General features: G+C 43.2%; 1 protein-coding gene across 1 annotated transcript in view; it reads right to left on the reverse strand.

The window, feature by feature from the left end:
* The window catches only part of lrp5 (low density lipoprotein receptor-related protein 5), a 47,445-nt gene extending 34,554 nt beyond the window's left edge, over positions 1–12,891 (reverse strand). Inside the window, exons 1-5 of the mRNA XM_083666254.1 lie at positions 12,728–12,891; positions 6,557–6,757; positions 6,071–6,287; positions 2,990–3,187; positions 366–562 (exon numbers count right to left, since the gene is read on the reverse strand). Coding sequence (XP_083522380.1) covers positions 366–562; positions 2,990–3,187; positions 6,071–6,287; positions 6,557–6,757; positions 12,728–12,812 — 898 coding nt within the window. The 5' untranslated portion in view covers positions 12,813–12,891. The remainder of the gene's footprint in view (positions 1–365; positions 563–2,989; positions 3,188–6,070; positions 6,288–6,556; positions 6,758–12,727) is intronic.
* Between the last annotated feature and the right edge of the window lie 1,798 nt (positions 12,892–14,689).

Below are 14,689 nucleotides of genomic sequence, written 5' to 3' on the forward strand. Positions count from 1 at the left end.
AGAGTCTAAAGATAGTCCAACAAAACAAAGACACCATTATGTTGTGCTTAAAAACAGTAATTATGAACACTGAGAGGACATCAAGCCATGTGTCAAAAACATCAACTTATTCCAGACAGATACAGGATGCGTTCTGGATATACACATTTTGCACAACCCTACGCAAATTAAAAGATTGTTATGTCATATTGATGTGATTCCTGAGATGTTTAACACTTCTCCCGGTATTGTTAAGATCTATAATAATTGTGTGCAGAATTAGTGTTTCTGAAACACAACCACTATTTTGAGACTAAAGAGATACTCACATGTAGGACATTCATGTGTTGTAAGTTTCATCATGAGACTACTCAGAGGCTACTCACTGTCAGGCTGTCTCTCAGGCCCCAGCACCTGGATGTCCATAGGAGAGTAGATGCCACTGAGGATCTCTCTCCTCTTGTCTCCTGTGTGTTTGTTGCACGCGTGGATGGAGCGCGTCTGCCAGTCAGTCCAGTACAAGGTCTCATCAGACAGGGTGAGGGCAAACGGGTGGGTGAGGGTGCCGTCCACAACAGTCTCTCTGTAGGTTAAACACATGATTGCATTATAGTATTCGTGTTTTATAACCATCAGTCAATGAATGCTTCGACAGTACCACTACTGTGAGAGGAAAGTTGGAAAGCAATGAGGAAAAGTAAAAGCTTACTTTTAGATATTGATATGGTATTCTAGCTTGACATAAGAATTTGTTTGAGCAGATTGATTTAAATAAAAATCTTTGTAGTTTCTAGTCATTCTATACATTGTCTGGGCCACTATCAAAGCAATAGTTTGCAAAAAAAATCCAAAACAGACTGAGCAATAGCAAAAATCCCCAATAAAACAAGTGACACCTGTAGCTGGTTACCAACAACAACAACCTAGACCCCTGGTTGGTCAGGGACTTCAGACCCTGGAGGGGGTCCACAGCAGCTATGTAATGGAACCAAAACGTTCAGCAGCCTGCCCAACTCCCCTTCCAGGGGAAAATTAAACAAATCAGGTTGTCATCGAACTTTAATGGAGCATCTGGTAGGGTAATTTAACAGGGGAACAGTTGCCCCTGTGCTAGCCTGGTGCTAACTAGCGCTAACAGCTGTCCTCATTCAGTAGGAGACGTAAGTCGGAGCCGAGTCTATCAGTCTATGCGGACCGCCAGGAACAGCAGCCCATCCAGGACCAGCAGTACAGGACAGAGAGCTCCATTCAGCTACTCTAAGAGCACGATGGTGTCATACCAAAAAGAGGCCTTTATTATGAAATATTATTTCATATAAACATAAAGCCTTCATTTGGGTTCATCAGTAGTACAGCCAGACTAGCGTTCCCTCCAGCAGCCACCAGACGACACACAGACCAGGCCAGGCCCCGACCAGGACATAAATACACACTGGATCAAAGCAGGGCAGGCCGCGGCTGCTGTACACAAGTGTGAAGAACCCTGATACAGCAGAATTCTGGAAGGAGGGGACAGACTTCATCAATCACAAAGTTGCGGAGGGTTCATGAGGAGTCAAGGGTTCGTAAGGGATATGCTTTCAAAAGAGGGGAGGAAGGGGGAGGACGCGTGGGAGGGGGCGTGATAACATGTTCTCCCCCAAAACTTTAATAGTGTGTGAAGAACAGAGGGGTTGGTAGGTTGGGGGGAGGAAGGGAGGGAAAAATTAATTGCATCCAGATTTCACAGCTATTTTGCGTTTGACGTCCTTGGAAGTTGGACGCGTAGCGTTGCATATCGTACGTGTTTCAAGCCATTGAAAACACACTATAAACTGTTCCATTAATCAGACGTGTCAAGATTGTGCACATGAAAGGCTAACCTTTCTGGTTTCATAATTCACACACATTTCAACATAGTATTACATAGAGTATTTTTTTCTAAATTCAGATGAATTTCAGTAAGGGACATTTTCATGGGAGGCCGGCCCACTATTAATTGACATCATAACTAAATAACTAATCTGTCAGTTTGCCATGAAAAAATAAGATATTGACAAGGCATATTGCCATGTCTAAAATATACTGGTAACATCAGACACATCCTTATCATATGTTAAATGACATCAATTCATCATTTTATTAATAGTGTCTGCTAACATTTCACTGGATTAATATCTCTCTTCAACCATGGTACTACATTTAATTTTGTATAACTTACATGCATGCATTAAGTATCATCACGCATCCCACTTCAAAGTTGTGAGTCACAACTTAGAGTTAGACGAAGAAGATTTGGCCCTGAGGCAGTTGATGTCTACTAACATTGTCAGTTGTGCATCTGGGGGCACTACAAAAGAAATGGCCTCAAGACAAACTCTGCTACGCCCCCCCCCCTCTCCACCCTGAAACACTCTCACTTCCCTAGCGACCCCTGAGTATGTAAACATACTTCTCTTTATTAAAATCACCATTAAATCCCAGTTACACAAAGGAAAGGCAACCCTTCGCCCCCGGGGCCCAAATCAGGTCCATAATGCCAGGCCAGTCAGCTACGGTTACAGCAGTATATGGTGCAGAGGTCAGCTCAAGTTTAGAGAACCGCACGGGAGAGGAGAGGAGCGAAGTGCAGCGCAGGGAGGGGTCAGGAGAACTGGGCCTACGTGCAGAGCCAATGTTTGGATTGGGGCCTCTGGAGTCCCAAGTGTTTGGACTGGAGGTTTTATCCATACCATTCTCTGAAAATGAAGTTGAACTGAGGCTGAGCGCTAGGCCTACATTTTAATAAGAGGCTGCTGCCTGTGACCAGAGGGTGTAGGACTAACAATGAAAGATGAAAAGTGAGTGTCGATGGTCTGTATTGCATTAATACGTGGTTTGTCTCACATTTGTTAGATCTATGTTGTAGGGCAAAAGGCATACATGTCTGAATAAGGGAGAGAGGGTCAGAAGAGAGAGGGAAGAGAGAAAATAGAACAGAGAGAGAGAAAACGAGAGAGGGGAGGACAGAGGACAATAAGCAAAGACTGACCGTGAGGAGCCGTCTAGGTTAGCTCTGTGGATGAAGCTCAGTTTGGCATCGGCCCAGTACAGCTTCTGTTCCTCCAGGTCGATGGTCAGCCCGTTCGGCCAATAGATGTCCACCTCCACAATGATCTTCCTGTTACTACCGTCCATGCCCGCCCTCTCAATGCGAGGCTCCTCCCCCCAGTCTGTCCAATACATGTAGCTGAGGAGGGGATGGTATGTGTCAATAACCATGGTGGTGATTGCCTGACCAGAAACCACACACACACACACACACACACACACACACACACACACACACACACACACACACACACACACACACACACACACACACACACACATCCATTTCCTACCAAATGTTTACATCCCCTACACACTTCCTGTGACGTTTTCTGATAGAAATCCTAACACACTTGGACGTTCTCCAAGCAGTTCTTGGTACAGTACATTGAATAGAGGCTAAATCAGGCATGAAACATTCCTATTCACTGATATCCATGGTGGTAGTAAGGCGGGGGAAGCCCACTAGCAAATAAAGAAGATAGGTAGAGGTCTGGTTACTCATACATGGAAATGGCAACAAATAGTATTAGAACAGAAAACACTGAGTTGAGAGAAATGTCCATATCTACTAACGACAATAACATTTTTGAACTTTGAACTTTGGTCTGGAACAAACATGCACAGTGTGTCTGAACAATGTGTGACCTGCCTAGCCTACTCCTGGTTTCCCACTCATCCTGGTGTCTGTGGTCGACTGTTTTTCCTTTTATCAGACGACAGCTAGGGAAAGACGACAGCTCGAGAGAGTGCAGGGTGTGGTATGGTAGACTAAGTTACACTTCAGATATGGGATATGCTCACTTAGGTAGGCTTGTCTTTCTTTCTTTCTTTCTTTCATAGGTAACTTTCCCCTTTCTTTCCTTTTCCTTTTCTGTTTACAAAAGGCAATGACATTTGGGCATATTTGGGATGTTTTTTGAGGGAATTATAAAAAGGGGGAAAAGTTAAATATATGTGCAATGTCTTGTCAATGTGCTGTTCCAGTGTCTCTGAATCAAACGTACAAGCACAAGATATGGACCATGTGTAATGATGAGAGGACAGGAGAACTCTAATCCATTCCAGTGAGGTGCGACACTCTGAAAGGTCAGGCTTGGGTCACTGATATCAGTGGTATTCACATTGTGGTGCAAGGTCAGACACAAAGCCCATATTTCAACACATTACTGTTACTAATGTAATGTGCATGAGTGGAAATGGGAAGTTCTTCAAAGCTAGCTGCTTTGATGGAGAGAGAGAGAGAGAGAGAGACAGAGAGAGAGAGAGAGAGAGAGAGAGAGAGAGAGAGGGGGGGAGAGAGAGAGAGCACCTTATGGGTTAGAGTTGCTCTCCAAAAACACACATCCAAAAATGGATATACTGTAAGCTCAACTCTCAGTCTTTGCATGTGCTGACAAGAGCCAATATAAGCAAAGATATATATTTTTTTCCATTTCCAGTCTTAGAAGGAAATAAAATCGGACGATATGAGCTGCAATGGAATGGGATCACCCATGTCAAGGAGCAACCTAGTGGCTTATTAAAATGCAACACCACAACTAACTGACAGAATTTACGCCATGGAACCGTTTAGCATTCCTTTGTCCAGTGGGGTAGAAAAAACAATTAAATAGCAGGAAACAGGGAGTTTGGAGAAAGCCCGATTACTCATTTAGCATGAGGGTACGTACGACAGGGAGCATGTCACCAACGGAAACGCTTATCAAACCCAATGCCAGCAAGGAGACCAAGCATGACAAGCAACCCCCCCCCCCCGCCATCCACCCTCAAACCCCCACCCCTCCTCCCAAGAGACCAAACATATTAGTTTGCCAATGAGTCCAACAGCAGTGGCACATTTTTCACAATTAAGAGCTTCTCTCCTCTGTGGCTCCATTAGGATTCAGTTGGTGGTTGAACAAAGAGCAGGAAGAACAATAGCAGGGCTGTCTAGGAATTAAACTCTTAACTAACAGATGAATGAGGGCAGAGCAAGGACAGACGGGAGCCAACTACCCATGTCAAACTGCATCTATTAGATATCTATTAGACATTTTAGAGAGGTATTTTGCACAAGATTGATAGTAGACCACATAATTGATTACATCTCTGTGAAATAAAATTGTGTAGCCTATCTGGAGATAATGGCCTAAACTCCTAAACAAAAAAAGATGTCTTTTGCTCACAAATGTCAGTACTTAATTGTGATATCAATCTTTCCTTGAATGTGACTGACAGAACCGTATGAACCGAAACCTGCTGCAGGGTGTAGAGGTGAAGTGTTTTACAATCCTCAATAAAAAAGACTGATGAAGAAACAAGGAGGTCCTCCATCAATTCCAGGGTTAAACAAACCTGTGACTACATGTGATCTTTATACCCTCATGTTAATTAGTGACAAGAGGCCAGGTTCCTGGGTTTGAAGTCCACTTTTTAACAGAGTAGCATGGATATTCAAAAATAGCACACTGGCTAGTTACACTAAATCCATCAACTCAAATGTATTCCTATAGGCCTCTCCACTGCTTGACAGGAACTGCCCATAGTGTAACCTTTCCAGGTTCCTCTCCCACACCCACACCGACATACCACACACACACACACACACACACACACACACACACACACACACACACACACACACACACACACACACACACACAGGAAACAGACACAGCTGAATACCATCGCTTTCCACCGTCTCTCTCCAACGGATACATGTATGAATCAATGAACCAGAAATACATACGAATGGAAGAGACTTCCTCATGAATACATCATGTCAGCATCCCCACCCACCCTCTATGTCATAGCTAGCCTAGGAGACACACACATACACACACACACACACACACACACACACACACACACACACACACACACACGCACGCCCACATCCCATCACACTGTCTCTCATGCCTGTGGTGCTGGGAATGACATCCTCATGAATTCAATTAATTGAAAAGATGACTCCCACATCCAAGATTACCATACAAATGATCGTCGTTGGGGGAGAGGCAGGCTAGAGGCTTGGACTCACCGATGGGCAGGGTTGAGGGCGATGGCTCTGGGTTGGTCTAGGTCCTGCCAGAACAAAACCTTGCGAGAAGTACCGTCCAGGTTGGCCACTTCAATGCGATTAGTCTCTGAGTCAGTCCAGTAGAGTTTACGGCCCAGCCAATCACAGGCCAGGCCATCAGGAGAGTCCAGGCCCGACACAACCACAGTCTGCCCGGTCCCCAAGGCCTCTTTCAAAGCTGAAAAACAAGATTTCAGTGTGAATATTAATAATGATCAATATCCCTCCTCCAATACCGACATGCTTGTATGATTTCCTACATTTTAGACCTTTTAACTTGACGTGATATTAGAAAAGTCATATTACAGAATATATTAATGTTTTATTCTACTTGAGCCATACTAAAAGAGGTGTTATGTCATTTAACATGACATCATAATCTTTAACATAAAGAACAGTCTCTAAATGGCAGTAGCAGTAGTGGGATCGGAATAGTGCCAAACTCACAGTTGGTGGACTGGTTGTAGTAGGTCTGTTTGATGGCCTCTTCACTGACGTCGGTCCAGAAGATGAGTCCTTCAGAGTATAGGAAGTCCACAGCAGCGGCGTCCTCCAGATCACTGACCACCACGGCAGACTCTGTCCTCCCGACCTCCGCATCCACCAGCCTCACATCCCGACGGTTGGCAAACAGAAGCAACGGAGATCCTGAGGAGAGGAGAGAAGATATCTATTAACGCAGAACACATTTTCATTTATTCTCATTTAACCGTTATTTATCGATAAGAGAGACCTAGTCCAGAGAACTAGTCCAGAAACTTAGACCAAAACAGCAACAGCACACTGCTATGATGGCCATCAATAACACCCTATACTCATTATTGTGATCTACCAAGGGTAAGAAGAAACATAGACAAGCAGTGAATGCCATGAGAGTTCATGGTAGTCTCTTCAGAAGCAAGATAGACATTCCACATTTGAACGAGAGGCCCAATTGCAGCTGGCTGGACAGTATACATGTGCCCCTCATTGAGTCAGTAAGTGTCTAAAGTGACAGTTCAGTAGGGTAGAGGCATTAGATGCAAACACACACACACACACACACACACACACACACACACACACACAGACTGCTTGTCATTACAAGCAGACTGTGCTGACACAATGCCTGCGGAGAGAGAGAGAGAGAGAGAGAGCGAGAGAGAGAGAGAGAGGGGGGGGGGGGGGGCTGTGGGATAGGGTGCCATGCTGTGGTTTACCAACATGCCAATCTACTAAGCGCCAAGACACCATCATCGACAGAAGCCACCACAGCAGTGACAGCACAGCGCTTCATTGACTCTCTCTAACCACTCTTGAATGCCTCGCTACTGTATCAGTTCAATAGAAGGAGTAAGACTGAGTCACTATATAAAAAAGAACAGAGCTACGCTGTCAATCTTTCTATTGCTACACCAAAAACGGAACCTGTGGATATTTGGGCCATTCAGTTTAATGTTTAAGCATAGAAGATGCCACAATGTTGATGTATCCTATGTTTCACATACAAACATGTTACATATCTCTAGGGGTATAAACAACTTGCCTGACATGTTGTGAACCTGTAACCTTATAATCACAGGCCATGTATGTTAAGAGTGAAGAAGCTGGCATGGACATCAGACCAAAGATGGTGGAGCCATCCCAGAGTCTCCTTGCTGCTACTCAGGGAGTAAGTACTTCCTCCTCTTGAACAGGGTAAAAACCCAGACTAACCACAATTTACAGCCTGTCTACACGTCCTCAGAACACGACTCTGCACTTGAGAACTCCAGAAAAGGGCTGCGAGGCAAATCAGCGGAGATGAGCCACAAATACATCAGAGACATCTGACGTTCTTACCCCACTCCCACCCTTACCTATGTCCAACATGGCTGAGTATGCGGCATAGAATGTAATCTAGATTCCACAAAAGACAAAACATATACCACATTACTGTGTAGATTAGGCCTAGAGCATATGATTTCTCGGAATCTCACTACACTAAGGGTTGTATTGCTGCTTTGCTGTTATATCATGCATTGTTACATTGTCAAGTCCTGTATGTATTAATTAGGCAATGGAATGACACAGCTCTGACATAGAAACTCCCATGGACAAACTTAACTTAGATAAAAGTAGCTTGTAGATTCAAAATCGTACAACTACCACATCGACCATCTCTTTTTTCTCCTTTTCTCCCTTCAATCACGGTTCATAGGTCAAGGCTGAAAGAAGAGAGGTTTGACCTACAGAGGAACATTAGAATACAATGGACATAGTATCACTGCCTACAGGTACAGAGAAAGAAGTATAGGGATGTCACAATCAGGCTATAGAAACACTGCCTTTAGAAGAAAGTCAACTCTTTGCATACAAGTCAATGACATAGGCTAGCTCTTCCTTAAATTATGAGATCGTATGAGAACTATTGGGATGGTGTATGCTATTGGACATTGAAGTGATGAAAATAAATATACGAAGCTGGTAATCCCAAGGCATTCCTGAAAAGATAGCAGTATGGGGAGGGCCAGAGTGAGACGGGGGGGGAGAGAGAGAGAGAGAGAGAGAGAGAGAGAGAGAGAGAGAGAGAGAGAGCACTGAAAGCTGTCATTGAGGATTCTTGACACCTCATCCCCCAGTGGGATACATAACAGTAGGGATTACAACGCTCAATCTCCCCTCAACAGCTGCACTTTTTATGAGATCAGACAGACAGAACACACACACACACACACACACACACACACACACACACACACACACACACACACACACACACACACACACACACACACACACACACACACACACACACACACACATTAGGTGATTCTTGTGCAGCGCCTCGGTCAGACTGATCCTCTTGAACGCAGAGCAGATTGAAGCCTCTCTCTCTCTCTGTCTCTCTCTGTCTCTCTCTCTCTCTCTCTCTCTGCACCAACTGCAGAAACCCAGGAGTTATGCCGGGGAGCCGTCTGTCTCTCTACCAAACAAACAATGCCAGCTCTTTCCTAAACATCCATGACTGGCCTCTGGGCACGACCGTCCGCTCCCAGGAATGTGGTTCCTTAATCTACCATCATGTTCAAGTTGCCCCAACTGTGGGATTATCTCTGGTACATGGACACCATCAGTTCGTGGGGAACATTTTCATTTGGTATTGTGGAAGAAGTAAGGGGCTTATATTCAATGCAAATCTCCCAAACTTTGATCTATGAGGCAACTCTATACAAAATATCACATAACTGCCTGAATACTCTTTGCTAGTTCCTGCTTATGATCATCTCCCAAATTCACTCATCAACCAGTCAAGTGCCATGTTTTCATACTTCTCTAAAAGGCATTTCATCTTCTTTCTCAGTCATTTTCTGTGCCAAAGAGAACTTTCCATCTGCATAAAGCTGGCAATGCGGTAGGAACTTTAAGAGCTTCTCAAAATACAGAAGACAGACCCACCATGGGTAGAGAAAGTAAGAGAGGGTACGGGTTAGAAAGCCGGAATACTCCTGGTAGTGAACACACCATGAATTTTGCACAAAAAGATATAAATGAAAAAGGGAAGCGCCTCGATACAGAACGTCAAACTCTGCTCAAGGGCAGACACACACACACACACACACACGCACACACACACACACACAGACACACACACACACACACAGTTCTAGAGAAAACCCACACACCACCAAGTCTCACTACTACTCAAGTCCCCAAAACCTATGACTGTCAACCTCTAGTAAAAGACTGTCTGTCCTGACACCTTTCTCTGTCAACTCAAATGACTTTCTCAACATTGTCTGTCTCCTACCAGCTTTACCAGCCTTTTGAAAGAGGGGTAAGCAGGATGAGGTATTGGATATGCTGGACTTGGTGTTGTTGGGTGGAGAGAGGGAGAGAGAGGGAGAGGGAGGGAAGGAGGGAGAAGAAGGCAAGTGAGAGAAAGGTAGGGAGAGAGAAAGAGAGAGCGAGAGGGAGAGAGAGAGGGAAAGAGAGAGGGAAATGTAGAAAGGGAGGGAGGCAGGGAATGACGGTGGGAGTGCGAGAGAGAGACAGACAGACAGACAGAGAAAGAGAAGGAAGGAGAAGGATAGAGGGAGAGAGTAGAGAGAGTATAGCGAGAGGGAGAGAGGGAGCACAAAGGAGGACCAGCTGAGGAGTCTGAGCTTGTCAACAGGATTAACAATCCCTCCACTGGGAGTAGAATTGATAGGGGGCAAAGGGAAGGGGTTGTCTTCTCTGCACTGCAAGCTTCAGAAGTGTCCTGAAAAGAAATGCAGTGGAAAGCCTTCCATTGCTGTCGTACTCCCTGTGCCGCCACCCAGCCCCAACCCCAGCTTGAGAGCCTGTTCCCTCCCTCTCTCTTCTTTCTAGTCTTGTTTTGTTCTGGTTGGGAGGAACACCAACAGCTCCCCTGCTTTAAGCCTTATCAGAGAGCGTTGTGCAGTGTGTGTGGTGTCTGTGTGTGTATGTGTGTGGGGGCGGGCTGTGTGTGTGTGTGTGTGTGTGTGTGTGTGTGTGTGTGTGTGTGTGTGTGTGTGTGTGTGGTTGAGGGGGAGAGGTGTTGGGACTAGGAGACGGGGTGTATAGGGAGGGTGTGTGTGTGTGTGAGGGGGGGGGGGGGGATCTGCTACAGGCTTCCGTTAAACTCTCTCCATCCTTGGCTGCAATAAGATGAAACAATTAACCTGCTCATGTTTCAAGAATGAAACAAACAGGAAGAAAGATGACATCTATTCTGTACATTCTTCACCAATAGAATTCAATAACATCCAGTTTCTTCAAATTTCTCAACTTGACATTCTGCAACTTTCTCAAATCTAAAACTAGGACTAGGAAATTAGAAATGAATAAATTTATGAATAACCATATTAGATTTACTCACACAGACAGACAGACAGACAGACAGACAGACACACACACACACACACACACACACACACACACACACACACACACACACACACACCACTGGGTGTTTGACTGGTGTTTAGTGACACTGGTTCTGTGTTTTAGCCTCTGAGTGTGAAGTGTGTATTACATCCTCTCATCCCCTCCCTAAATTCCTTCAAAGACACGCTCTGAGATTTTCTCTCATGCCTACTATACCACAGGAGTAACACATGGGTGTTAGAACTCAATGAACATGAACAGTCCATACAAGTTGGTGAAAGATCTGAAAAATGACTGCATAATAAAGTAATAAATTACAAAATGACTTTTCGTCATTATATCATATTATATTCCACTCAAAAATGTGTATTTTGGGTTTGATTTTGACTTATCACATTTATCACATTTTCTTTAAGGTAGGATTTAGACAACATTTTTAGGGATTTAGACCACATCTTCACAGTCTTTGTCAAATTGTCTAATGATATGCCTACTGCTAAAGTGTTTTAACCTGCCCTGTCTGTCACTTACTTTTGACCTTGTATTTTGCACAACTTGCATATTTGCACTTCTTATCATACTTCGTCTTTATGTATGTTGTGTTAATATGGACTCATGTTTTGTGTAGACTACTTTAATTGTCTTTTATGCTGCACTAAATGGCCCTTCAGAGACAGTAAAGGGTTACTGAACTGAACTGTTATTCTGACTGTGGAGCAATCCTACAAGTAAAAAAAGGGAAATAAGCAAGACTCCATGATTTTGAAATATAGATTGACGCATTTCTTGGCATAATTTGAACAAAGGTGAAAAAGCTTCCATATAAACATCTCTCCTCCAGTCCAAAGTAGACTCTTTAGGTCTATCTGCAACCAAGAAATCTACCATATTTGAAGGAACTATATTACCCAGCAAATATGATAGCCTAAAGGTTTTTCCATGGAACTGGATATGCATGCAATTGTTTATTAAACAGCTTTACAATTGTTTGATAAACTAACCCTAACCCTAATCCAAATATATAACGAATTGGTGGTTTGTTATAAATATGTTTATAAAACATACTAAATAAAATAAAATAATAACGTGTTTATTTTAATATTTTACTTAGTTTTACTTGGTGGCCTCAGTTGTAGCCTAATATGGGTAATGAAATAGATTTGGAGCACTTTGAGAGATTACACGTCTATCCCTGGGCATTTATGTTTTGTTAACAAAAAACAAAGGGACATTAGAGAAATAACTTGTTTGCTCTCCAAGAAAAGAAACATACATTCTTTATAGCAAGGGGCTCCTATGACACCCGACACCAGCGATCAATCGCAGTGCATTGAGGCCTCGGAGTATAGGCTCTAAAATGAACTTTTGCGTTTCCTCGCAAGACTGAAGCAACGTATAGCCTAACAAGCCTCTCATAAATATATGGAAAAGTTACAGTAGCCTAGGCCTATCAATAAATATAACGCACACACACAAATGCGCGAAACAGTATCGGGCTTGAGTGAACTCCTGCGATTGTCTTGCTGCCACAGAGTAACTTTCACAAAAAGCTCTAAACTTAAGTCAATATGTGTGTAAAACACAGGGATAGAGTCTCTTAAACTATAGGACACAAATAAATAACTAAACAGACTTTCATAACATACACTATTCATGTAGCCACATTCCTTCCCCGTGTTTTCAAGAACCCATGTTATAACCATGTAATAACTTTACCACCTTCGAACGGACGGAGACTGAACAAAAAACGACTACAGCATTACTTACCGTGAACTATAGAAAGCAAGCTACTGTAAAGCAGTAATTCAGCAAGTAAAATATCCATTGCAAGGGCTCTTGGCTTTAATTCCATAATTCGGACTCCATTCTTCGGGTTATTTAGTGCTAAAGAAAGTTAAAATCCGGGAGGGTGTCTTGGTCGATACTTTTGTTGAAGCACTATCTACTCCAGTCTGCCGTGCTAGCGGAGAGGCACGGAGCGGAATGACAGCGGAAACTGGGTGACGTCACTAGACATACGGCGTACAGGATTTTCTGCCGTCTATTGAGTGCTTATAGTTTGGTTTGATTTAAAATGATTGTTTCCAACTTCATAATGACATGTCACGATGTTGTAACCAGAGTAGCCTATCACATTGTTACACTGCTCTGTTACTTGTTTCTTTTTCTTTTACCTAATACTGAATGCACGATATTGTTACACACTGTAACAACATTAACACTGTGCAGTATAAATCAAACAGTTACTGTGCAACATGTTATACTCTGGTTACAACATGTAACAATTGGCCTTAGTTTGAAATGGGCCTTAGTTTCAATTGAAATTATGGAATATCAGTTGCACAATTTACACAGTGAGAATCAATTTGACCTCTAAAAGTCCAGGCTAACAAGTGTGAACCAGTGTGAAAAGTGAAACTGAGTGTGTATCTAAATTCAGATCAGGCTAAAAGCTTTGGAATTTAAGATGAATGAGAATTTAACTAATGAGTGTGAGAGGATAGAAATAGATCCCATCCTGTGTCATTGAACATTTGCAGAGAGAGGATGCTAATCTGAAGTTCTCTCATGCCTCAGTTTTACTTGTCTCTACTCTTGCACTATCTTTCATCAAATGGACAAATCAGTCTACATACTGTAGGGGACATTTCATATGAATAACCTTTCTCTCAGTATTTATTAGTAAATGTGTATTCATAATATTCCTGTCCTTCAAATTAAGAGATATAATAATTTGCACCCAATGAGAGTGATGATATTTGATTTAGTTACAGCTTATAATGTGCAATTTATGTTGCAAAAAGACCCATTGGATGTGTCTGAGGCTCACAAATGCCATTTGTTACAGGTTGTAAAAAATACACTGCTTGATGGTATAACTGAGAACAAAATGGCACATTTGGTCACTATTGGGTTACCTCCACTCATGGTCTTTATGGAACAATATACAATAACAGAAAGCCAGTATAATGAGAAATAATTTGCCCTTCATACTTTCACAAGACTTCAGGCACTGTAAACATTGAGGAATTAAGCCCAAGTCCTGGCAGAACGAGCTCAGGTCGGCAGAAAGCTGAAAGGTTCTCCAACTGGCCTGAACTCGAAAGAAGGGGGAAAGTAGAAGCATATGTCCCTCTTGGTGCGTGTGAGCAAAGCAGGCAACAATTCCCAGCCCAGAGAAATATGCCTGTAATGAAACCTGCCTTTACAGTCACCTGCACTACATCGCCTTCGGCACTCCCTTTGATCCAGCCGGCCCAATCCACAAATAAAAAAAAATCAGAACTTTCCATTGGTCTTTGTTGCTTATACATATTGGGCTTTAGTAATATACCCACGCCTCAGTGTAACAAATACTCCTCACACTGTAATGAATTCCATGTGGACAGGCCCTCTCCAAACAAAAGGCTTACACAGGCATCATGTCGGCAAGCTTATCGCTAAACCTCCCGCTACCTGTGTCTCACCAGATATTCATAATGTAGATATTGCAGTCGTATGTCCTTCAGGCTGTGATTTCCTGCTCCCTCAGATCTGACAGACTGAGGAGCTCAATACTGGGCCCAACACTCTGAGCCAGTAAAAACACAGGCATTCTGCAACTATGAAGTAAAAGAACAGGGTATTTTCAGTTATGCAGAGGTGTGTTGAATTATAGGCCTACCCAATACTCAGACACAACTATAAGGGCCTATAAACAGAGGCTCTGCAACACTACTTCATCGCTGC

This window comes from Argentina silus (assembly GCF_951799395.1).
Source record: "Argentina silus genome assembly, chromosome: 3".
NCBI classification, from domain to species: domain Eukaryota; kingdom Metazoa; phylum Chordata; class Actinopteri; order Argentiniformes; family Argentinidae; genus Argentina; species Argentina silus.